General features: G+C 43.7%; 1 protein-coding gene across 2 annotated transcripts in view; it reads left to right on the plus strand.

Moving 5' to 3' along the window:
- CUL3 (cullin 3) overlaps window positions 1-26,213 on the plus strand; it is a 2,974,786-nt gene that overhangs the window by 2,421,510 nt on the left and 527,063 nt on the right. For both annotated transcript variants that reach the window (XM_044070245.1, XM_044070246.1), the window contains exon 12: window positions 20,789-20,885. In XM_044070245.1, coding sequence (XP_043926180.1) covers window positions 20,789-20,885 — 97 coding nt within the window. The remainder of the gene's footprint in view (window positions 1-20,788; window positions 20,886-26,213) is intronic.

Below are 26,213 nucleotides of genomic sequence, written 5' to 3' on the forward strand. Positions count from 1 at the left end.
GTACCAACTCCTGCGCAGTGTGTTACACATTTCTCCGTGGCACCTGCCTTGAACCCCTTCCTTACTGTCTCAGCAGGAGAACCAAATTCTGCACCCTCAGCTCCAAACATTGAATCTTGCAGCTTGGCTAATCACTTAAATTCACCCTTAGCATCCCTCCACAAACCTGTGATGGATGTCATTTTGGAGGCCAGAAGACCTAGTACTAGAAAATCTTATGCTGACAAATGGAATCAATCTCAAGGGATGAGCACAGCAGTGCCCAATTTACCCCAGATTTTGCAATACTTAACTGAGATGCTTCATAAGGGCCTGTCTTTTTCTTCCATAAAAGTCCATGCCTCCGCTATTTCAGCTCATTTCAACACAGATACCCCCCTCTTCCCTCATCCTCTTCTAAAGTAGCATCTCAGAGGGGCCAAAACCTTGAGACCACCCAGGAGAGCTCCAACCCCTGCCTGGGACCTTAACTTTGTATTGGAGAAACTCAGTCTACCTCCTTTCGAGCCAGCTGCAACTGCAGACTTAAAAATTTCTTTCCTGGAAAACAGCCTTCCTTTTAGCAATCACTTCAGCTAGAAGGATATCTGAATTTACAGGCCCTTATGGCAGTGGAGCCTTTCATCATCTTTCATGTGGACAGGGTGTCACTTAGGACCAAACCATTATTCATGCCCAAGGTGGTATCCAGTGTGGCTCTTAATCAGTCCATTCATTTGCCAACTTTCTTTCCCAATCCACAGAAAAAGGGAGAGCGGATTCTGCATTCATTGGATGCACACAGACAACTTAGATTCTACTTGGACAGGTCTAACTCTCGAAGAAAATCTGAACAACTCCTGGAGGGGAAGGCTATTTCAAAGCAAACCATTTCTAAATGGATAAGCCATTGTATTCATTTCTGTCATAAGCACCACGGAAAACCTATCCCCCAGGGGATCAGATCTCATTTCACCAGGGCTGCATCTACTTCAGCCGCCTTTCTAAGAGGTGTTCCTACCAGGGATATTCTAGAAGCTGCTACCTGGAGTTCATTTCATGCTTTCACCAAGCATTATCACTTACCAATTTTCTCTAAATCCAGAGTTGGCTTTGCCACTGCTGTTTTGCACGGCCTTATACGTAGTCCTAATGCTGTATAAATCCATCCTCCCAACCTTTGCTTTGGGAATCTACCCAAATGTAATTACTGCAACAGTGAAACACTGTGAACATAGTACAGTTGTGTGCACTTACCATAAATGTAGATGTTTGAGTGTATTCACTGTTGCAGTCCAGGTTACCCTCCCTCCAGCCCCCTGTTTTGCTTTTACTATACCTCTTCTTACTTTTATTATGCTTAAAAGCCTTTATGGTGTATTTGCTTTTGTTTGGAGGTATATTTTTGTGTTTCTTATATAGATATATATATATATATATATATATATATATATATATATATATATATATATATACATACATATATATATATATATATATATATATATATATATATATATATATATATATATACATATATATATATATATATATATATATATGTGTATATACATATATATATATATATATATATATATATGTATATATATGTATGTATATACATATATATATATATATATATATACACACATATACATATATATATATATATATATATATATATATATATATATATATATATATATATATTTTGCTCCCCGTTTGGGGGGTACCTGACATCTGGGGCAAGAAAATCTGATGTAATGGCATCGGCTGCATGTTTTATACCCCCTGACGTCATGGAAGAAGGGACAGCAACCGACACAAGACCCAAGATTTTGTTAATCAGGCCGACTGAGGGCAACCTGCCAGCAGATTACCCAAATGTAATGACTGCAACAGTGAATACATTCGAACATCTACATTTGTGGTAAGTGTACACAACTGTACTTTTTGCATGTTGCAGGTGGTAATGTGTTTGTGCTGAAGGAGGAGGGTGGAGGGGGGAATGGTGTATGGAGGCAGGGAGATGGTCACTTAGGGTGTCTGGGAGAGTACCACTATCAGAAACTTGGTCTGGGTGGGAGACTAGTATCCAGTCAAGGATGCTACCTGTGGTGTAATCTTTATTTGGTCTAGTAGGGTTTTGATTAGCTGTGTGAATTGATATAGGTTGATGCTTTGAGAAGGGGTAGATGAGTCAATGGAAGACCAGTTTATGTTGACATCGCCTAGGATTATTGTCTCATTATTTATGTTGGAGGTGAACCAGGCGAGAATATCTTCTAGTATAGGGATATTGTTACAGGGAGGCAATGCATAAAGTTTTATTGTTGTTTACTTTGAGAAGGGCGAGGGTTAGCTCGGCAGTGTCAAATGAGGGTATGGGCTTTAGTATAGGATGTTACTGTTAAGGAGGAGGAGAAGAGTAAGGCTACTCCTCCACCTTTCTTTTGGGGTCTGTCACTTGTTATAAGTTTATAGTTAGGGGGTGTAATTTCAGTATCTTATGTGTGGTTTTAGCCAGGTTTCTGTGATAGAGAGAATATCTGGTTTGTTATGAGAGATCCAGGCATGAAAGGAAGGTATTTTATTACCAAGGCTCCTGGCATTAAGTGTGGCAAGGAGAAGAGATATGTGGTGCAGGGGAGAACTATGTGAATGTGGTTTAGAGGTGGAATTGTGTGAAGACCCTGGGTTAGGTTATATGTCTCCAGAACGGAGGAGGAGGGTGATAAATTTAGAGTAGATTATGGATAGGTATCTATGTTCTAATGGGTCATAGGTGTAGATGTTGGAACCTAATGAGATGAGTTTGATGGGTATGGGAAGTGGTTTACTATGAGTAAGGAAGAGCTTCCTTTGCATCATATTGTTCACTGCTGTGGTAGCCTTAGTTGTATGGGTTGTAGCCTAACAAGGTTGTAACAGCCAGACAGCTTGCAAAGCTTCAGGGCACCTTCCACGTGCCCAAACTGTCTGGCAGCTCAAGCTGAGCTGTGTAAAACTCAAGTTTGAGAGGCAATTCCTTCAGTGCTTTACAGCTACTGTAGAGCACGCTCCTCTGTGGCTTTTGAAGATCGATTGTCAGCTTGTGCTGTTCCTTTGTTGGGCAGGTGCATTCCCTTTTGAGAAAAAATAAATCCATTAAAATAACTTTTGTTTTATTACTACTGTTACGAGTGTTCTTTTTTCCCCATCAGTTTAAAAATTGTTTAACTGAAAACCATTTTTCTGCAGAGAAATTGTTTATTTTACTTTTCCAGTGAAAAAGAATCAGACTAAGTATGTATCTACTACTCAAATTTCATTAGACAGTAGTTTACCAGATCTGTCTCAGGGTTTAATTCAGGATATTGATCCTTCTTGTAAAGTAGTTTCTGGTAAAAGAGAGCGCGAGCAAGCTTATTGCCTGAAGAGATTCAAGTTTCTGAATCTGGGCAGGAGTATAAAGAGACAAATAGTGTTTTCTCCTCATATTTCTGATTCACACTTAGAGACAGATCATTTTCTGACACTGCTTTGGGGGGGGGGGGGGGGGTCTCTTACTCTGAGTCTGTTTCTAGAATGTACCAGTGTTTTCATTGGGAGAACACAGAGGTTTTTCAGTCCCTCAGAAAGTACTGTGAGCTGTTACAGAAGGAATTTCCAGAGCCTGCACTCATCCTCCATTTCTGTCAGCTTTGGAAGATGTGTGTGTTACTGCCTGCAGCTTTCCTGACAGTCAGCCGGTTGCCCCTAAATAGGCAGATAGGATGTATAAAGTTCCTCAGTCTTATAAGTTTTTATACACTCTTCCCAAGCCTGACCCAGCAGTCATAGCTTTAGGTAATTGTACTGCTGCCTAAATATTTAGTTAACTTCAATCCTACTCTTTCTGAAAAGGATGAGATTATTAAGTATGGGGAAAACAGTGTGTGCTGCTACAACTTGATTTTCAGAATTTTGAATTGTCAGGCTCATAGGTTAAGGTTTGTTCGACTAATTGCAAAAGTATGAGGAATGTTTTGTCTGCGTTTTCTTCTTGTGAGGAAAATCTGCTTTTAATAATTAAATTTTTTTCTATTTTCAAGCCTCTACTCATTGTATACTGTTAATGTACGACTCTTGATACTTCAAGGGCTATAGCCACTGGTACTGTTTTGAGGAAGTTTGTATGGCTGCATTCTCAGAACTTCCCAGATGATGTCAAAAATTATATTTTAAATTCTCCTTGGAATGTAGATTTGGTTTTTGGCTTCTCTGCTTCAGAGATGAGCAAAAAGTGTGATGAAAGGGATAAACTTATATAAGGAATGTATAAGATTTTTCAGCCCTCTCTTTCCAAATTTTCCAAAGGGTTCTCTAACTCCTCATCCAATTTTTGTAAGAAACAAAGTAAGCAGCGTCAACAAAATACACCCTTTGTATTTTCAAATCCCAGTGTTGGGCTTTGTCAGTAGAGAAATCACTTGGTGGAGATGACAGATATCCCTAAATCTAGGTCTCCCCTTCTCCCTCTGTGTTCCAAAGCAGTCAGTCTCCACAGATGCCTTTGAGGAGATGTCTCAGGAGGGTACAACGTGTGCAAGGTGTGAGGAACACCAAGGACAGATACAAGCACAAAATATGAGAGATGCTTGCCTTGATCAACGCACTCTACTCTCTAAATCATCTTTTGTCCCCAGGACCTCTTCAAGTTGTTGCAGACAATGCCAAAGTCATGTGGTATATCAACAAGAAAGGGTGGAACCGAGTTTTACTCCATTTACAGGCTAGCCATGTTAACTTGAGATACAGCTTAACAGCCTAATCTAACTCTTCAGGCGTCCTACAGTCTGTCAGAGCATAACTGTGTAGCAGTCGAGCTAAGCAGGACAAGGGCAGACCTTCATGAATAGAAACTAGATCAGGTGGTCTTCCAAGATTTGCTCCATCTGTGGGGAGTTTCTCAAGCAGATCTATTTGCCTCTTCTCTGAACAAGCTTCCTCACAGAATGGATCTACTCATACAACTGAGAGGGTGCTTGATACACCCTAACACAAGTCAACTTCATTTGACTGCCTAGATGAATAGGGTCTTGATTCCTTTTAGGTACCTGCTTACTGAAAAAAATACAGCAGGTACTAGCAGCAGCGTAAAACCTACTACTGGAAAATTATGTACTAGAAAATGGAAAAGGTTTTCTAGTTGGTAACAACAACATAACTAGCACCCATTCAGCATTAGTTGTTCTCTGGGTTTACAGTATTTGTGTGAGTTACTATCCTGTGGCCTTTCTTACTCATTTATCATCCATTTCCTCATGTCTGCTCATGGATCCTCCTGTTTCAATGCATCCTCATGTCAAAATGTTTTTGAAAAGGGTTTTGCATAAAAGACCTCCAAAGAAATCTGTGATCCTTCCTTTTGTTCTTAATTTTGTTAGAGAATCTGTCGCTCGATTTGAACCATCTAACCTGGCTGTCTTACGATTTTTAACATAGAAAACATTTACTGATTGCTTTGAGCTGTACAAGATTGCTTTGAGCTGTACAAGAAGAGTAGCCAAGTTCCAAGCTCTTATAGTGAGTCTACCCTGCGTCATTTTCTAAAGGGATAGGGTTTCTTTGAGGACTAATCCTTCTTTTATTCCTAAAGTGAAATCCAAGTTTACTTTAAGCCAAACTATACATCTTCCTGTTATCTTTCCTGAACCCAAACATGAGGGAGAAGATACTCCTTAACTCAGATGTCCACAGACAACTCTGGTGCTATCTTGACAGAAATACATTCAGATCTTCTGATCAATTGTTTATTTCATGTGAAGGTAAGAAGAAGGGACAACCTGTGTCAAAACAGACTATTTCCTAATGGTTGTCTAATTCTATTCATACTCGGCACAGCAAAACTATTCCAAGCAGGGTCAAGGCCCACTCTACCAGGGCCTTAGCTTCATCTACACCTTTTTGAAAAGGGTTATATTCCAGAAGTAGCAGCTTGGTCCACTGTATTTTACAAAGTATTAAAGCTTGATTCTTTCACTTGGTCCAGATCAGGCTTTACTAGGACCATTCTCCGGGGACATCTCCTTCCACCATCCAAATGTAGTAAGCTAGGGTGTTCTACCCATATAGCTAAGGCTACTGCAGCAGTGATCAATATGATGAACATATTACAGTTGTGTAGGTCAACGTACCAAAACATTAGATGTTCAGATGATGTTACTGCTGCAATAGCCTCTCCATTCCTCTTGTTTTTTGGTATGTTGTTTATGCCTGGGTGTGGTTATCCATTTTTTGTTCTTCCTATCGTTGTCATTTCAGGGCTCATCCTCCCCGTCTCTTTTGTCAGGAAAGCACTGAAGGTCTTGGGACCCAAGCTTGTCTTTTAGTCAGCGCCACTCAAGTTACCTGACAGTTTGGGCATGCCTTGAAGGTTTGGAAGCTGTCCATCTCTCATATCCTTTGCAGGATGTAAGCCATATAGCTAAGGATACTCCAGCAGCAGCAGTGATCATTCAAACATATACTTTTATGGTAAGTTTACTTGCACAACTATACTTTCTCTTTAACAGTTTTTATTTACTCCAACATTATTCAGTTTCTGTCTTATACAAGTGGTACAGTGAATTATCTTCTGTTTAAACTGTGAGCTTTGGCCGGTTAAGACCTGCATGATATCAACTTCAACGCATAAGTGTAGCTAAGTAACTTTTATCTGCACTTTTTAAAGTAATTTGTTTATGTTGCATTGAGCAATATCTAGCTAGAAGTTGAGGTCCCCCACCCACCCTGTTTTTGTCTTGGTGTTAATCTTGGTGGCTTTGAAACTGCCCACCCCTCTTGTAAATTTGCACTTGGATGATACTCCTGCACCCATCTCATTTGCTCATTCAAAAAAAAAAAATGTATCTGCTTTTACTGTATTTGTGTTTCTTCCTACTTTATTTTGCTTTTGCGTCATCTTAAAAGTACTCAATTGTATTTATTACTGCTTGGTGTAACTCACTCTAAGCCTTTTAGTTTAAGCACTTGGGCTTCAGACCAGTTTTACATTAAGGTTTGTGCTCTGCACTGTAGTGGCAGGACAGGTAGCTTACATTCTTCTAAGTTGGGAACTGCTGATTGAAGGCTCAGTGTTTGTTATTCTAAAAGTGTATTAATTCTGGTTTAAGCACTTGGGCTTCAGGCCAGTTATTTTACATTAAGAAGGTTCGTGGTCTGCACTCTTGTGGGAGGAGAGGCTGGACTCTGCCCTTCTGAGCTGGGAATTTCTGGTTAGAGGCTTATAGTGCCTGCATGATGTCCTTCAAGGATGCATCTGCAGTCATAACAAATGGGTTGTCCTGTCGTCAGGCAGCCCTTCGGTCGGCCGGATTCCAAAGTCTGGGTCCGGCTTCGGCTGATGTCGCACTTCACCCGACGTCATCTCTGCTGGTCTTCGGGTATAAAGGCATCAGCTGACGTCATTTTCCTCAGTCTTTCTTGCCGCGTGGTGCCCGAAACAGAAGCTTTTCGCAAGTGCCGGTCGGTCAGATCCAGAGATTACTACTACTGAATACTACTTCGAAGAATTCTAAAAAGCTAAGTACCCCGTTGGGGACTCTTTCTTGCCTCAGCCGATGTCAGAAAAAGTCAATAACTGTTTAACTTGTGGGAAACAAATACCTCATAAAGATTTCCACTCTTACTGCCTGCCTTGCTTAGGCCCAGACCACGACATAGCAGCCTGTTTGGCCTGTGCTTCCTTCAACCGACGAACGCTTAGGCGTCGGTCGGAGTTTGCTGAACAGTTTTTCGGCTCAGATTTTGCATATATTATGCCGTCGGATCCTCCGACTACCCAAATTGTTAAACGCAAAGAAAAAGACAGACACTCGCGGTCCGCGGTTTCGGCCGAAACCACGGTTAAGCAAGCCGCGAGTGTCTCGGTTTCGGCCGAAACCGAGAAAGCCGGTCAATCTTCAGCCGAATCCATGACTACTACTGAGGCTCCTGCTACTGTAGTTGAATCGGCCTCAGAAGTTTTGCCTACTACTGTGGTTCCTAGTGATTTATCAGACACCATCCCTTTGGATGTCTCTACCCCAGCACGTGGTGCTGCGCGGCCTCCTGCAGCCATGTCTATTAAGGCCTTTGCCAGGGCTAAAGCAGCCAAAACTGTTAAATCAGTGCCTGTTAAGCCCCCTTCACACAGGCCCACTTCTAGTTCACAAATGCTTACTCTGGCAGAGGATTTAATATCCTTAATTAGAGGATCCCAATCTCACCCAGACAGGGCCTCTCAGCCCCCAGAAAAGAGATCTGTGGCAGAGCCCCCCGAGCCAGTGTCCTCTGATGATTCTGCGGATGACTCAGACATTACAGACCAGCCAGAGGCTCCTTTTTCTACTTATGAAGATTCAGATGCTGAAGAATCCATTCCATCTGCCTCTCCACCAGAGGAATTTTCCTTTGGGGAAACCTTACATGCCATGAGAGAACAATTCCAATGGCAGGGACAAGATTTCTCAGATTCAAGAAAAAGGCTTAGGACATTTCTGCACTTACCACAACATAGGCCCTTAGCTATACCTCCAGTACTGCCTGTTGTGGATGATGCATTTAATGATGTTTGCACCGCTCCTGTTACTTTACCTCCAGCCCCTGCCAAACCAGATAGATTTTACAGGGTGCCAGATACTCATCACCACCTATACAAGGCCCCACTTGCAGATCCTCAGTCTATATCCCAGGGGCCTAAGGCAGTAGCCTCGACCTCAGAAAAAAAACCCTATTCCTTCTGAAAGGAAATCCAGGTCCTTAGAGAGATGGGGGAAAAAAGTTTACACCTCTGCTACTCTCTCAGCTAGAGCTTTAAACTGTCAGTTTCATATGATCCAATACCAAGAGTTTATGCTTGATCAGTTAATTAAGAAGCTGTCCTCTGATGACTCCTTAGATAAGAAATATGTTTTAGAAATGGTAAAAAACATCCAACAGGTTAGTAACCATTCTTTAAAATGTGGCTATGATGCACTGGAGGCTTCATTTAGATCAGCCATGACTAGCACAGTGATAAGAAGGCATGCATGGTTGAAAGAACAGGTCTTGCCGGATCATGTTAAAGCAAAGCTGTTAGATGCTCCTATGGATAAGACCAGTCTATTTGGTACACCTGCTCAGCAAGTAATGAAGAAAATGGAAGAGAAGGCAAAATCTGTACAAACAGTTAAGGATTTCTTGCAGGTTCAGCCCCCAAGGTTTAGCAGGAACTGGCCTGCCTGCCAAAAATTGGTCCTTTCCAGACTCCTCAAAATCTCAAAGAGGCAGGAATAGACGCTCTAGAGGCAGAAATCAATCCAGAGGAGGTGCCTACAGAGGACGACAGTGGCAAGGCAATAACCGAGGCACAGACACAACCACTGCCACTACAACAGGACAATCACAGTGACTTGGCTCTGACACCGCCTACCAGGGAGCAAATAGCAGCACCTTTAGGCAGAAAGTTAGCCATATTTTCAAAAAATTGGCACTATATCACAAAAGACAAGTGGATTTTGCAAACCATAGACCAAGGCTACAGGTTCCACTTCCACACCTTACCAGTAAAAAGAGGAATGCCAAACCTACCTCCAAATCAAAAAACAGAAGCTCTAAAGCAGATAGCGGAATTAACAAAGATAAGAGCTGTGGAAAGAGTACCTATAACAGAACAGGGCAAAGGATTCTACTCCAGACTCTTACTAGTACCAAGGAAAGAGAAAAGTTGGAGACCTATTCTCGACCTGTCCGTCTTAAACACATACATCATTGTCCCAAAATTCAAAATGCTGACCCTACAGCAACTTCTTCCAATGCTGGGCAAGGAGTGTTGGCTGGTAACTCTAGATCTCAAGGAGGCATACCTGCACGTCCCCATACGACCAAATTGCAGAAGATACCTCAGATTTCTTGCAGGATCAGAGCATTATCAATTCTCAGCATTGCCCTTTGGCTTAACTACTGCGCCCAGAGTATTCACAAAATGCCTGGCATCAGTAATCGCTCACTGCAGGCTACAGGGAATCCAAATTTATCCATACCTGGCCGACTGCCTGTTACAAGCGGACAACAAAAGCAAGCTGACAACAGATTTACAAAGAGTCATTTGCTTACTACAAGCCCTGGGATACACAGTCAATTTACAAAAGTCAAGACTGATACCATCCCAAACAAGAACATTCTTGGGTGCGGAATTGGACACAGTAAAACAAATGGCATTCCTAACGGCAGAAAAGCAAAAACAACTCCCTCTTTACTTCTTGGCATTAACAAAGCAGAACAAACTAACAGCAAGAAAAGTACTGCAGGCCTTGGGCTTCATGGCATCATGCATAATCTTGGTCCCACATGCCAGACTGCATATGAGAAAGCTACAGTGGTACCTAAAGAATTTATGGTCTCAACACAGGCACAGCTTAGAAACCGAAATCCCACTAATCCCATGCCTGAAACAGGAGTTCCTATGGTGGGCTCAAGCATGCCAGTCAAACCCAGGCTTACCCTTCCACAACTTTCAAGCAAGCCAAACCATCACAACAGACCTGAGACCTAGGCTGGGGCACATGTTTGGCAAAAGCATACAAAGATTGTGGGCTCCAGACCAGCTGCACCTGCACATAAACCAAAAAAAATGCTAGCAGTAAAAATAGCAAACCCGAAAATCAGACCATTCCTCAAAGAAGGCCATTTAATGATAAGGACAGACAACACCACAGTCATGTGGTACATCAACAAACAGGGAGGCACTCATTCATACCCACTATGCAGAATGACTCTGGACCTTTGGAATATGGCTCTGAGCTACAACATCCAGTTACAGGCAATATTTGTGCCGGAAAAGAAAACACCCTAGCAGACATGTTAAGCAGAACCACCTCGGATGCTCACGAATGGATGCTACACCGACATCTTCAAGGCCATCACAAAGAAATGGGGAATGCCACAAATAGACCTATTCGCATCCCCACTCAATCACCAACTGAAAAAATTCTGCACAAGGACATACCACCCACTTACATGGAAGGTGGACTCTCTATCCTTCAGTTGGAAAGGCCTGACAGCATATGCATTTCCACCTCTTCCTTTGATGCACAAGGTACTACTGAAAATCAGAGAGGAATGCCCAAGGATAATCCTGATAGCTCCGAATTGGCCAAGACAACACTGGTATCCATTGCTGAGGAGCATGTCTCAGGGGAGAATGTGGTCAATACCCCTGATGCCTTTGATGTTAACTCAGAACAACTACAACATCATGCACCCAAACCTAAAAACCTTGCAACCGACTGCCTGGAACATCACATAGCAGCATCTAACCCAGACCTATCCCAAAGGGTTAAAGACATTATCCTTGAAGCACGCAGACCTTCAACAAGAAGGAACTATGCAGGAAAATGGAAAAGGTTTGTCATCTGGAGTGCTGAAAGAGGAAAAGATGTGTCAACATAGATATTGCTAACATCCTGGAGTACTTGGCAGAGCTTCTACATACAGGCCTGTCCTATTCCTCCATCAAGATACATGCATCAGCTATTTCAGCAGAGTACAGCTTGATCCACCTGTCTTTTCGCATCCTCTACTCAGGCAGTTCCTCAGAGGGATCAAGAATGTAAAACCTCCTAGGAAACCACCATTACCAGCATGGGACTTGAACTTTGTGCTAGAAAAATTAACACTCCCTCCATTTGAACCAGCAGCAACAGCAGATCTTCAACACCTATCATGGAAAACTGCTTTCCTACTGGCAATTACTTCAGCAAGGAGGGTTTCGAACTACAGGCCTTAATGGCAGTACAACCCTTCCTAATCTTCCATCAAGATAGGGTGTCCATGAGAACTAATCCTACATTTATGCCTAAGGTGGTATCCAGAGTGTCATTAAACCAGGCAATCCACCTACCTACCTTCTTTCCCAACCCACAGAACAGGGGGGAAAGACTGCTGCATACCTTGGATGTACATAGACAGTTACGCTACTACCTGGACAGAACCAAAGGTAACAGAAAAACTGACCAGCTTTTAGTAGCCTACGCAACAGGAAGGGAAGGAAAAGCAATTTCCAAACAGACAATCTCTAAATGGATAGGAAATTGCATAAGATTCTGTTACTCCTACCATGGAAAACCAATTCCACAGAACATAAGACCTCATTCTACAAGGGCAACAGCCACTACCACAGCTTTCTTACGAGGAGTGGCAACCAAGGACATTATTGAGGCGGCTACTTGGACCTCCGTGCATACATTTGCCAAGCATTATAATCTACCTCTATACTCTAGATCCCGAGCAGGGTTTGCCACTGCTGTACTGCAAGGGATCCTAACTACACCATAATTTTTCTTCCTCCACCCCTAGTTTGGCTATGGTATTCTACCCATTTGTTATGACTGCAGATGCATCCTTGAAGGACATAGTACAGTTTTGTACCTACCATAAATGTAGATGTCCGAACAGGATAGCATCTGCAGTCAGGATTACCCACCCTCCTTCCCCTCTGTGGTACTCCTAGGGTATTTACCCTCCTAATAGCTAGCTAGGGGGGAGTCTCTTATGGTGTATTTGTTTGTATATATGTACATACATGCTTATTTTTTATGTTTGCCTTCTACTTTTTTGGAAACATTGGCATTTATCCAAAATTTTGCTTTCCAAGAGGGCAACTGGCATCTGGGGCAAGAAACACTGAGGAAAATGGCGTCGGCTGATGCCTTAGACCAGCAGAGATGACGTCGGGTGAAGTGTGACATCAGCCGAAGCCGGACCCAGACTTTGGAATCCGGCCGACCGAAGGGCTGCCTGACGACAGGACAACCCATTTGTTATGACTGCAGATGCTATCCTGTTCGGACATCTACATTTATGGTAGGTACAAAACTGTACTTTTGAACTGTTTCTTACTAAATTGGTACACCTTGTTTGCTGTAGCATAGACTAGATCCAGGCCTGCTGAATCTAGCTTTGTTTGTATAACTTGAGCACTAATCCAGGCATTCTTTAAAGTATTCAATTGTATTTATTACTGCTTGGTAGTAACTTGATTAAAGTGTGGCTATCATTCAAAGTCTTTTGGATTAAGCACTTGGGCTCAGACCAGTTGTTTTACATTAGGAAGGTTTGTGGCCTGCACTGTGGTGGCAGGACAGGTAGCTTACATCCTTCTAAGTTGGGAACTGCTGATTGAGGGCTCAGTGTCTGTTATTCTAAAAGTGTATTAGTTCTGGTTTAAGCACTTGGGCTTCAGGCCAGTTATTTTACATTAAGAAGGTTCGTGGTTTGCACTCTTGTGGGAGAAGAGGCTGGACTCTGCCCTTCTGAGCTGGGAATTTCTGGTTAAAGGCTTTTATAGTGCCTGCATATTTGAACTGTTTCTTACTGGAATTGGTACACCTTGTTTGCTATAGCATAGACTAGACCCAGGCCTGCTGAATCTAGCTTTGTTAGGTTAGGTTAGTACTAAGCTAACTGCCCTTGTGAGCCATTTTAAGCCTTGCCAATTATCCCTTGTGAGACTCAAACCCTGCACCTTGTTTTTATAAGGCAAATACCTTAACCATTAGGCCACCCTCCCAATCAAAACCAGATGCTGAAATGAAGAAAAGGCTGGCTGAACATGAGGCTTTATGGGTCATAGGTTAGTACTAGGCTAATTGCCCTTGTGGGTCATTTTAAGCCTAGTCAATTACCCCATGTGAGAATCAAACCCTGTACCTTGTGTTTGCCAGGTAAAAACTTTAACCATTATGCCATCCCCCCCCCCCCCATGCTTGTTTGCTTGTTATTTCCCTGAAACGCTAATTCCACCTAAAACGCGGCTTTTCAGCGCTTCTGTGGATCCCTAGTGACATCTGCATTGCTTACTGTACTTATTTCCTTGTTTCACTTGAAAGAAAGTTACTGTTTGTCATTTTTGCATTTAAGTTACCTGTTTGCATTTAAGTTACCTGGCACTTGCTCACTAAAGCAATTATATAAGTCACCACTAAAAAATTAAAAGCACTACACCCTTACAAACTCCCCTTGAGTACCTTGTTTCCCATTGGCCCTTTTTTTTTCAATTATAAAGGAATTCCCAATACTATTCTAGCATGTCCAAAGGTCAGTTGTCAATCTCCTCTCCGGTCCAGCTGGTGAATCTGGGAATCTTGAGGCAATGTTACAACTGCCTCATGTACACAGACAACCCTCTCTTCCTCCCAACAAATTCCAACACATGAGAGAGATGCAACCATATAGCCAAACTGAAGGCAAAGCTCTCTCAACTCAGTACTGGAAAAACCTGTCAGGAGGAGAAGGAAACCACACTCACTACAATTCCAGTCTCACATAGACCTACCACGACAGCAAACCAAACACATAAACACACAAAAACATACTCGGAGGCTCTAAATAAAAATCTGCCTAAGCAGCAGAGACCTCCAAAGCAGACACCCAAGCAACCGCTACCCCAAAACAAAACACGTGCAACACATAGCTCACAAAGCCAGTGTGCCGAACAGTCACAGCCCTTAAGGCTAAACAACACACCTGATACACTTGTAATAGGTGACTCTATCGTCAGGCACACTGACGTCCCACTCACCAGGCTGAACAAGGCGAAGGTCACGGTGAGCTGCCTGTCTGGTGCTAGGATCCACCACATAACACAAGCACTCGGGTCACTCCAAGGCAAGTACAAATATGACTCAGTCATTGTCCATGCTGGTGTGAATGACCTGAGACGTACCTCCCTGGACTACATGAAAAGAGACATAGAGGAGCTCTCTGAGCATGTGGCCCAGGCCGGTATGACCTTGAACTTGAGTAGCATCTTACCCTCACCAAGAACGATGCCACAATATGACAAGATGATCAATTTCAACAATTTGCTTAAGTATTGGTGTCATTCAAAGGGGATCCAATGCCTGTCAGCCTGGGATGACATGCTCGACAGGCCACGATGCTTCGCTAGGGACGGCTTGCACCTGTCACCCCTGAGCTTTTGGATATTGGCAAAGGCTCTTGCTACCCCATAGTGCCTTTTTTAGGCAAGGCTCAAAAGACAAACCCACCTCCATAGGTATCACAAGGGATAAGAAACTAAGAGTAATGCTACTCAACGCCAGAAGTCTAAACCTCAAGATGCACGCACTCGAAACTCTCCATAGCATGGAGAACATCGATATCTGTGCAGTAACAGAAACCTGGATGTTCATCGTGCATACAGCTGCAGTCATAACAGATGGGTTCTCCTGCCGTAAGGTGGGTCCTCGGTCGGCGGAATTCCAAAGTCTAGGTCCGGCGTCGGTTTCGATATCTGTGCCGTAACAGAAACCTGGTTCAAGGCTCCCGAGAGCACCCCAGCACTACCAGGTTATATCTCATACCATGCTTTTCAGCCCCAAAACTTGGACCGAACCAGAAAAGGAGGGGGAGTATCAATATTCGTCAAAGATACCCACACCTCCAGGTTGGTGGCACAGCACGAAGCATCAGAGACTATCCATGTGCAACTAACAGTGGGTAAAACTGCCTTCCAGTTTATAGCTTGCTACAGACCACCCTCCCAAACCGAGGAACCCCACTCGGCCTTCCTGAGAACACCGGAAAATATGAAGGTCTCTCCAAACACCATTATATTGGGCGACTTCAACTACCCAAACATAGACTGGGAGCATTACTCTAGCTCGAACACCCTAGCTCAAAGGTTCCTAGAATTTATAAACGCAAATGCTATGGAACAACTTGTTACCACTCCCACAAGAGGGGAAAACATACTGGACCTGATCATCACCAACATGGGGACTTTATGCTCCAGACCAGAAGTGTATCCCTCACTGGTAAGATCAGACCATAAACTAATCTCACTGGATATTCACATCCCGACCCCACCCCCTGCCCAGAAAACCACAGTGAAAAACTTCTCTAAAGCAAATTTCACACTCCTCAAAACCGAGGTGGAATCCTTCAAAGCCGAAAATACGGCCCAGACCGTAGAATCCTTTATAAACGCATTCTATGAGCACCTGATCATGCAATCCCAAATAAAACCAAGACCCTATCCTCCAAAGGCAGACGTCCTGTCTGGTGGACCCCAGCCATAAACAAACTATACAACAGACGGAGGAAGCTACTACATGATAGAGCAAAATCCCAAAAAGGGAAGGCATCTCTGATCAGTGTTAGCAAAAAACTACGGGCACTCATAAAATCGTCTAAGGCCAGCTTCGAGAGAAAAATTGCACAGGACACTAAGGATAATCACAAGGCTTTCTTTAGTTATGTTAGGAACCTGGGTGGGAATTCCCAGATATGCTCAGAATTAGTCCAAAATGACAAAAAATACACCGAACCCACAGACATTGCCAACATCCTAGCTGACAGGTTCAGCGCAAACTCCCCCCCCCACCAAAAGGGCAAATATCTATCCCAGCAGAGTGCTGCCCCCCTGACATCTCAGATGCTCAGGTAAGAGCCGCCCTCTCCAAAGCAAAAAACACAGCATCAATGAGACCAGACGGTGTCCCGGGCTGCGTCCTACATGAACTTCAAGAAGAGCTGAACCCAAACATAAAACTACTGTTCAATCTCAGCCTTACCACAGGATATGTACCCAAAGAGTGGCGTACAGCAACAGTGGTCCCTCTCCACAAAGGTGGTGCCTCAACGGATCCTGGAAACTATCGCCCCATAAGCCTGACTAGCTTGGTCTGCAAAGCTATGGAAAGGATCATCATGGACCTCATAAAAAAGATATTGGGGACCTACAGACACTGGATCCTACCCAGTTCGGCTTTAAGGGCAGATCCTGCCTCTTAAACCTGGTCGATTTCTTTGAAACAGTCACCAAGGCCATTGACGAGGGGAAGGTGATCCACACAGCCTACCTGGACCTCGCAAAAGCCTTCGAAACAATACCGCACTTGGGCATTATAGATAAGCTCACCAGCTTAAATATAAACCCCTATGTCACTAGATGGGTTGCAAACTGGCTCAAAGACAGAACCCACATAGTTAGAATTGCTGGAGCCATGTCAGACTCCAAACCAGTTACAAGTGGCATCCCACAAGGCTCAGTCCTGGGACCTCTCCTGTTCGGTATATATTTCTCGGAGGTACAGGCCAACACGGAAGGACTGTGGCTGACAAAGTTCGCAGATGACTGCAAACTGGGCGCTATAATAGACTCTCCAGCCGACACAAGCATCCTCCAAAAGGGCCTCATAGAAACAGACAACTGGTGCCAGAGCCATGGCCTCAAGCTAAACGCCAAAAAGTGTATAGTCATCCCCTTTGGCAAAAACAAAGTGCCCACAAATTACCACATAGGTGGTAATCCATGAAGTACAGAAGAAGTAATTAGGGACCTGGTGACCCAAGTTGATAGAAATCTCTCATTTGAGAACCACGTGGCCAAAGTGGTTAGAAAAACATTTTATATAGCCCACCTAATCATGAAGGGATTCACATCTAGATCAGGGGAGGTCATCGTGCCTCTCTAATCATCCCGCCCATAATTGAGTACAATGCCCCTTTTGGGATGTACCTTACCAGATACCTGCAGCAACTGGAAAGACCCCAAAAGTACCTCACCAAGAGGATCAAAGGGCTCAAACAAGATGCCATATGCTGCCCGGTTAAAGAAACTCCAGCTCTACTCAGTGGCATACCGCCTGCTCAGAGGCGATCTGTGCCTGACGTATAAAGCCATGTCCAACCCGGAATTAATGGACATGCTGCACCTCAGAAAATCCAAATCCCATCGAGCTACGCGCTCGAGAGACTTGAACCTCAGCACTGAAATAAATAGGACATGCTGTAGGGATAGATTCATAACCCAGAGGCTCCCTTCACTCTGGAATAAAATCCCAGTCCAGGTTAGGCAGAGTCCCTCATTGCCTCTCTTCAAGAGGAATCTTGATGAGTGGATGGGAGATGGTAGGTTTACCCTGGGTATCACTTCTGTATCACTGTTAGACAGAGGCACAGTATACTAACCTCGAAAAAGGGCATAGCAAAATTAATTTAAAATGGGTGGCGAAAGCCAAACACACTCTGGCTGGGCTTATAAATGCCCTAGGGCAGATAGCCTAGTATGAACCTATGAACCTATTACATAATCTCAAGTCTTGCCTTCCCTTAAACCTCACTTCTCCTGAACAGTTTTTCCATTTATTGTCCCACAGATTGAAGTTGTGTGTGTGTGTGTAATTTGTTCCTTCCCTTTTCTGAATTTCCCATCTGTAGTTCTTTTATCTCCTTTTCAATATTCAGTCTTTCAGTTACACTTGGTTTAAGTTTTGATTTTGCAGTAGTTTTTTTTTGACAGCCAATAGCATTAAGCTTAGTGGGGTCTTAGGTCTAGACATTTCAGGTCCTGTCTCCAAGCTCAAATGAATAATTTTGTTTTTTTAGTTACAGCCGTTTGTGCCCCAGCAATTCTGACAAACTGACAAAGTACCCTGAAGGAAATTTGTAAAAGCTGCCAACAAATTACATTCTCAGAAAACATGTTCTCAATTTCCTTCTCTCTCTCTTTTTTCTGTTGCACCTCCAGCATTTACAGTCTACTGTAGGAAAGTTTCTCTGAAGTCTGTATGGGGTATAAAAAAAGATATGCAGACACATCACAAATTTTATGCATTCTGGACTTTGTTGCATGCTTGGAAGTTGTACAGATGCTTTCCAGTGTTCCTTTAAGTTCCATTTCCAGTCTCACTCTTCCCAATCTTTTCTAACCTTACCTGGTTGATTCTTTATCATGCAGTATTTTATGCCCTATTAAATTGTCTTTTTTAACAGTTTTGTCTGTTCTCGACTCAACTGAAAACTCCACTAGGTCTGGACTTTCAGTTGGCCCTTCCCTATCCCTTTCGGTTTGCCTGTACTCTCATACCATACTTTAGTAGGGAAGGCAGTCTGTAACCTGTAGTAAAAATCAAGGAGCATAGACCAAAAGCTGTTCTGATAGCCTCATTGTGACTTTGACAGTAGTGTTTTTCCATTTTAATCAACCTAGCAAGGGGGAGAGAGATGATGTTGCCTCATTGTGTAGTCTTTCTCACTCATAATAAAGGGTCCCTGAACACCACACAAGTTCAGAGGATTTGTTGAATATTATGAGATAAGTTACAAAACCAGACACAGAAACTGTATCTAGCAAAGTTGGGAAGATTCTTTCTCTGGTGCCTATCCAGAGCCCAAAACCCCACATACTGCTCAAATTGCACTGGTCCTAAATTTTCTTTCAGACTTTTCAAGACTTGGGCAAGCTGGCTTTTCTCTCTATTAGACCCTTATTACCCCTTTGACATTGCCATGCGTCTCAGAGAAAGGGACTAGAGCCCTACATGGTGGACCTGTGGTACAGGAGGTTGCTTTCTTCCTAGTCTACATATGTTCAGGCACTAGGATATTCTCGCCTGACTTTGCCTAGGTATGAAAGCTCTGAAGATAGTGTTGGCTTGCACCCCTCTTACACCAGCAGTGACCTTACATGGTAGTGGGAGTGAGTCTGATGAACCTTTGGGGGAAAAGTACCATTGTGGAAGTCAGGCTAACTATAGGGCTGCTTGTTGGCTGGATATCCCAGTGCTGATGACTACAACAGTAATTGTATTCAAAATATACATTTATGCTAACTTTCTGGAACAACTGCACTTTCTTGACAAGGAAATATGTCAGTACTACATGCTTTAATGTGCAAGGAGCCATTTGTGATATTCCACTAGGATAGGGTGAATGTGAGAACAGATCTGTACTTTATTCTATTTATCAGTTTTCTTATTTCCATCCAGAAATAAGGGAAAGAGAAAATATTTTTTATATGTACACAGGTAGTTAAGATAATTACACAGGAAAAGGGCACAAAATCTAATCAATTAATTCTGTTTTTCTGCAAACAGAGGAAAAGAGACTATATTTAAACGAGTAGCACAATGTGTACAGTTTTGCTATTTCTCAAAGGATAAATGCCTGGTATACACACCCAGGGCTTTGTAGTACCAGGGGCATAGCCACAATTAGGACATCTGCTAAGATTTTCTCTAAACTTTACAACTTGGTCATTGATTTTAGGGCTAAGTGTGTTTTATTTTCTGCAGACATCCTTCTTGGGCATGCTGCCACCCAGACATTTTTCTCAGGCTACCTCACTGTCACCATGTAACTTTGCCTCTCTGTCACCCTAGTAGTTAGGAATACTGCAGCAGTGAGCTAAACAAAGAAAATAATGCAATTGTGTATGAACTTACCATAATAAAAGATGTTTGTATAGATCACTGTTGCAGTATGACATTTCTCCCACCTTCTCCTGTTCTTTGCTATTTTCCTTGTATTGTAGGTATCTCCAGCTGGAGTGGGGTACTTTTCCCTCCAGCCTTTTCTAGGACTTTGGATCTGCTCAGTGCTGGGTGTCTTGTCTGGAGCGATCTGGTACTTCTCTCCCCATTTCCTGGACAGGTTAAAACCTTCCTTATATTTGCCACCTTCTTCTGTATAACTATCCTTAGCTCTACTACTCCTTTCAGTGTCGTCTCTCTCTCTCCTTTTTGGGTAGGAAAGCTTTTCAGATGGCATAGGTGGATACTGGCTTTATGCTGGGAGCACCCTGATGTCCCACTAAGAGAATGTCTGCTACACGTAAGAGAGAAGAGTTCTGAGCTCTAGTTGTTGGGACTGATCGGGGATACCTACACCTAATTCCCAGTTGTAAAGACTGTTGTAACAGTGATCAACTCAAACATCTACTATTATATGGTAAGTTTCTGCACAATTGTTCTGTACTTGTAATCACCCTGTAGGATGTGTAAAACATTGGTTGAATTACTGTTGTGTGTTTTGCCTTTAGGTTTTACTTGGCTAAGCACAGTGGTCGACAGCTGACACTACAACACCATATGGGCTCTGCAGATCTTAATGCCACATTTTACGGACCTGTTAAAAAGGTGAAGCCATTATTGCTGAGTTTTATTTTGATGAGCTTCTTGGTACAGGTACTAAACTAATACACATTGTGCTACTTGCAACATAGTAGCTTTATTCCAGCAGTATTTAGAGGTTTTCCCTCTATTGGACGTCAGGACCAATGAGGTTATTCATGAGAATGGCATATGTCCTCCTAATCTCGTGTTGCAATATTCTAAACCCTTGGGTTTTCCTCCCTTGCTACCTGAATGTCTGGCCAGTATACAAAAGCTTCTAGTCACTGCAGGGTATGTGGGACATCTGACATTGGCTAAGGGAATGTGGGCCATAAAAGTTGTGTCTGCACTGTACCCCATTGGGGATGTTTTTTTCTTTTGAGTCACTTGCAAGCCTGTGTAGGTTCATGTCAACCAAGAAGGGAAAGTGTAGGTGCAGTTGTCAGATCTCCCATAAAGATGCCCACGAGCTTTGCCTTTTTTGTTTAAGGCCTACATACGTCCTCCTCCATCTGCCAGGCCTTCGTTCCAAAAGCCTTGCGTAGCTGTTTGCATGTGTTGAACATTTACTTGGAAAATCAGCACCTTAAGTGCTTTGCTTTACCTGTGGAGGGGCCATCCAGTCAGCCCGTCAAGCCACCAAAGGAAAAGGCCAAAGTTGCTAGGCCTAAATCCATGTCTGCACCTCCTCCACCCGATGTCCCTCCTGTGGCTGACGGCCTGGAGGAACGATCGGTTGCGACAATATGGGTATAGCAGGTACTGTTGAAGCCGCAAAACCCAGAGCTGAAGGCACGTACTCGGAGGTAACGCAGATATCGGCTACCGATAGCGAGGGGGGGACCTTGGCTTGTTCCGGCTGCCCAGACGGATCTGTCCACTACTACACATGTTACTGAACCTAGACTTACCTTGGCCTCGATGCCTGCTAGGCCTTCCCGTAAAAGAAAACAGAAAACCAAGCATGTTTCTTCTACTGCAAAGAGCCAGCCAGACTGGCAGGCCTTTTCTCAGAGCCTTTTCAATGCTTTTTTGGCTCTGAGGCCTACTATGCCCTCATCCTCCCCAGTGGCTCTCCTGTGATGAGCCCTAGGCCTCAGGCCTTAGATACTTCTCAAGCTGAAGTGTAGGATTCCTCTGATTCTTCTTTTTCAGAGGACTCTCTATCGTATGTATCCCAGTTACCATTCCCCCTTAGTTACACCTCCCCAGAGGAAGATTCTGCAGAAATAGATTCTCCAGTTGAGGATCTCACCTTTGGGGAGACCATTTCCAAAATGAGGGAGTATTTCAAGTGGGACACCTCTGAGATGGCAGAAGTTCAGAAAAGATGCTATTAACTTCTTCAGATGGACACCCCTGCTCCTTCAGCTATACCCCCAGTCTTGCCATCTTTTCTGGATGCATTTAATGCAGTATCTGTTAATTCTGATTCTCAGCACCCTGCCCCTCAGGCCTGACAGATTTTACAAGGTCCTTGAGGAGGCCGCATTCCTTAAGTGCCCTGCAGCAGACCCTGTCACTATATCAGTATCTGCTGATAAAGCCTCAAAGCTGCTTCCATCCTCCTCCGTTCTCCCCACAGATAAAGACAGCAAGGTCATGGTGCGCCTTGACAAAAAGGTTTATGCCTCAGCTACCTTGGCATTCAGGGCAGTAAACTATCAAACCCATATGTCTAAATATGCCCTAGCATTTTAGGACAAGCCACTAAGCTTCTGAATGAGATCCCAGGCTCTTCTGCCAAGACACAGATATCCAGCCTTGTATCCCTGTCTTCTCAGGCCACTAGGCATTCCATTAGGTGCAGCTACAATGCAGCTGAAGCTTCTGCCAGATCTGCTGCCTCTGCCTCAGTCCTGAGAAGTTATTTCTAGCTAAGACTACAGCCGTTACCTGATGATGATAGGCAAAGCTATTGAGCGCATGTCTGGATAATTCTGCTTTCTTTGGAACAAAGGTGGCTGAGTTGTTCAAAACTCTGCAACAGAAGGGAAAGGCGTTACAAGACCCGAAGCACCTGTTTGTTTCTCCTATCCCCAAATTCCACAGAAATTAGCTCTCAAAAACTCAATTCATAAGGAAAAACTCTGCTCCCCCTTCTTTCCAGGGGCAGAAAGAATGGCAGGGAGCAACAAATCCATTTCAGGCCTGCTCAGACTCTGGCCCAGAAGCCTCAGTTTCAGGACAGGGCAGGTAGTTTGTGACTATCTTACTGAAAAAAATCTCTCAACTCCATCCCCCTATCCCTAAGGCTCGCTTGCTCCCTCCCAGATTGGAAAGTCATTACCACAGACAGGTGGGTCTTATCCATCTTAGAAAAGGGTTATTACATGACCTGGATAACAGCACCTTCCTTGAGGGGCATTCCACAGCTCCCCCTTTTTCAAACTGTTATAGATGGACTTTTTGTCCAAGGAACAATTCAGTCTATCCCTATAACAGGAAAGGGTTTCTATTCCAGACTCTTCCTAGTCCCAAGAAAAGATGGTCCCTGGAAACCAGTCCTAAATCGTTCCCACCTCAGTCTCTTTCTGCAAGTACCTACCTTTCATATGCTCACTCTGCAGACGCTTTTCCCCTCAATCTCTGCTCAGGGCGCCTTGGCCACCTTGGACATCAAGAATGTCTATCTGCACATCCCCATAAGTTCCAGGTACAGGAGATGCCTGCACTTCTCTGTGGGCTTCTCACATTTTCAGTTCACTGCTTTGCCCTTTGGACTTTCTTTAGCACCAGGGGTCTTCACCAAGTGCTTGGCACCAGTGGTGGCCTTCTGCAGGACTCAAGGGATTCAAATATTCCCTTACCTAGACTTTCTCATCCAGGCAGACTGCCCAGACTCCCTGCAACACCATCTGCAGTCAGTAATATCACTTCAACAACCACTGGGTTTCAAGTTTAACTACCCCAAGTCCAACATGAACCCCTCTCAGGACCAAATATTCCTGTGGTGCAGAATAAAGACAGATGTCATGAGGGCCTTTGTGCCACCTCTGCAGTTGGAAAACTTAAGGCAGTGGACTGCTCACTGTCCTTCAAGTCACAGCCTTGACTGCCAGGCAGTACCTCAGACTCTGAGTCTTATGATATCGACCACTTTGCCATTGGCAAGGCTCCACATGAGAAAGTTACCACCATGGAACCTGAATTAAGTTTTGGAGAAGCTTACGGTGGCCCCCTTTGAACCAGCTTTTAAGGCTTCTCTAAAACACTGCACTTGGAATATGATTCTCCTAATTCTCCTAATAACCTTGACTTCAGCTAGAAGGGTGTCAGAGTTACAGGCTCTCATGGCTATTCTCCCTTTCTTCACCTTCCACAAGGACAGGGTAACCCTTAGGACCAACCTTTCCTTCATGCCCAAGGTGGTCAATGAGCTATCCTTAAACCTAGCTGTTCACCTTCTTTGCCCATCCCCAGAATGACAGTGAGAGAGTCTTACATTCCCTTGATGTGCATAGGCAGCTTAGGTTTTACCTTGACAAGACCAAGTCTATCAGAAAAACAGACCATTTACTTGTCTCCTTTCATCAGGGCTCTGGAGAAAGCAGTGACAAAGTGGACAATTTCTGCCTGGATTTCCAGGGCAATTCCCTCTTGCTGTACATGCCAATGAAAATCCTTAGTGTCTAAGATTAAAGCACACTCCATTAGGGCTATGGTTTTATCTGGAGCTTTCTTTCAAGTACTAGGTACTACCACAATTTTCGAGGCAGCTACATGGACCTCTGTCTGCACCTTTACTGGTGGTCCCCTGCCATTAATAGGTCCTACAGCAGAAGGAAGAAACTGTTGCATGAAAAGGTGAAGTCCCAAGAATGGAAAAATTCCCTTATTAGCCTCAACAAAAAGTTGAGATCCTTCATGAAATCCACTAAAGCCAGCTATGAAGGCAGAATTGCAGCAGCCACTAAAATTAACCACAAAGCCTTCTGTATTTATATCAAGAATCTCCATGGCAATACCCAGATCTGCTCTGAGTTACTACGCAATGGTACATTCTATACTGAGCCAACAGATATTGCCAACATACTGGCTGACAGATTCACTGCCAACTTTACCCCCCCCCCCTCCTAAAGGACCATTCACAATACCAGAATAATGCCAAACACCCAGTTTCACTGCATCACAGGTTAAAGCTGCATTGTCCAAGGCCAGGAATCCCTGGCTGTGTTCTACATGAACTACAAAGTGAACTGGCACCGCATCTGTGTGCCTTGTTCACTCACAGCCTCACCTCAGGCTTTGTCCCTACCGAATGGCGCATTGCTACAGTCCCTCTCCATATTGGGGGAGCAACTACGGACCCTGGGAATTATCGTCCCATTAGCCTGATAAGCCTGATATGTAAGGCTATGGAGCGCATCATCATGGACGTAATTAACAAAGACATAGGCAATCTCCAAACTCTAGAGCTCACTCATTTTGGTTTTGCGAAAAGTAGATCTTGCCTGTTCAACCTGGTTGACTTCTTTGAAGCAGTCACCAGAGCAGTGGATAAGGGTAAGGCAGTTCATACAGCCTACCTCAATATGGCCATGGCCTTTGATACCATTCCTCACTTGGGAATTATTGATAAATTCACCAAACTAGGCATCAACTCCTATGTCATTAGGTGGGTTGCAAATTGGCTCACAGAACCCGCAGTGTGAATGTAGCAGACTCCAAGTCAGACTGCCAACCAGTCACGAGTGGAGTCCCACAGAGATCAGTCCTGGGTCCTATGCTGTTTGGCATCTACTTCTCAGAAGTCCGGGCCAACACGGAGGGCCTCTGGCTGACCAAGTTCACAGATGACTGCAAGCTGGAGGCCATTATTAACTCCCAAAGTGACACAGACATCCTACAGAAAGGCCTCACTGAGATAAATGACTGGTGTCAAAACCATGCCCTTAAGCTTAATGCCAAAAAATGCATAGTCATTCCCTTTGGGAAAAACTCAGTTCCCACTAATTACCACATAGATGGGAGCCCACTAAACACTGAAGGCCTTATACAAGACTTGGTGACACAGGTTGACAGCAGCTTCTCCTTCAACCACCACATTGCCACTGTTGCCAGAAAGTCCTATGTGGTGCATCTCATTACCAAGGGTTTTGCATCCAGGAAGAAAGAGGTCATCATCTCTCTCTCTACTCCTCCCTCTTTAGACCAGTCATCAAATACAATGTCCCATTTGGCATGTACCTCACTAGACACCTGCAACAGCTGAACAGGCCACAAAAGTACCTCACAAAGAGGATCCTAGGCCTTAAACACATGTCCTACATGGACCGACTCAAAAAAATTCTAGAAATTTTCTGTCTCATATCGTCTATTAGGAGGCGATCTCTGTTTGACTTACAAAGC

This window comes from Protopterus annectens, chromosome 4.part1, assembly GCF_019279795.1.
Source record: "Protopterus annectens isolate FY-2018-M chromosome 4.part1, PAN1.0, whole genome shotgun sequence".
NCBI classification, from domain to species: Eukaryota; Metazoa; Chordata; order Ceratodontiformes; family Protopteridae; genus Protopterus; species Protopterus annectens.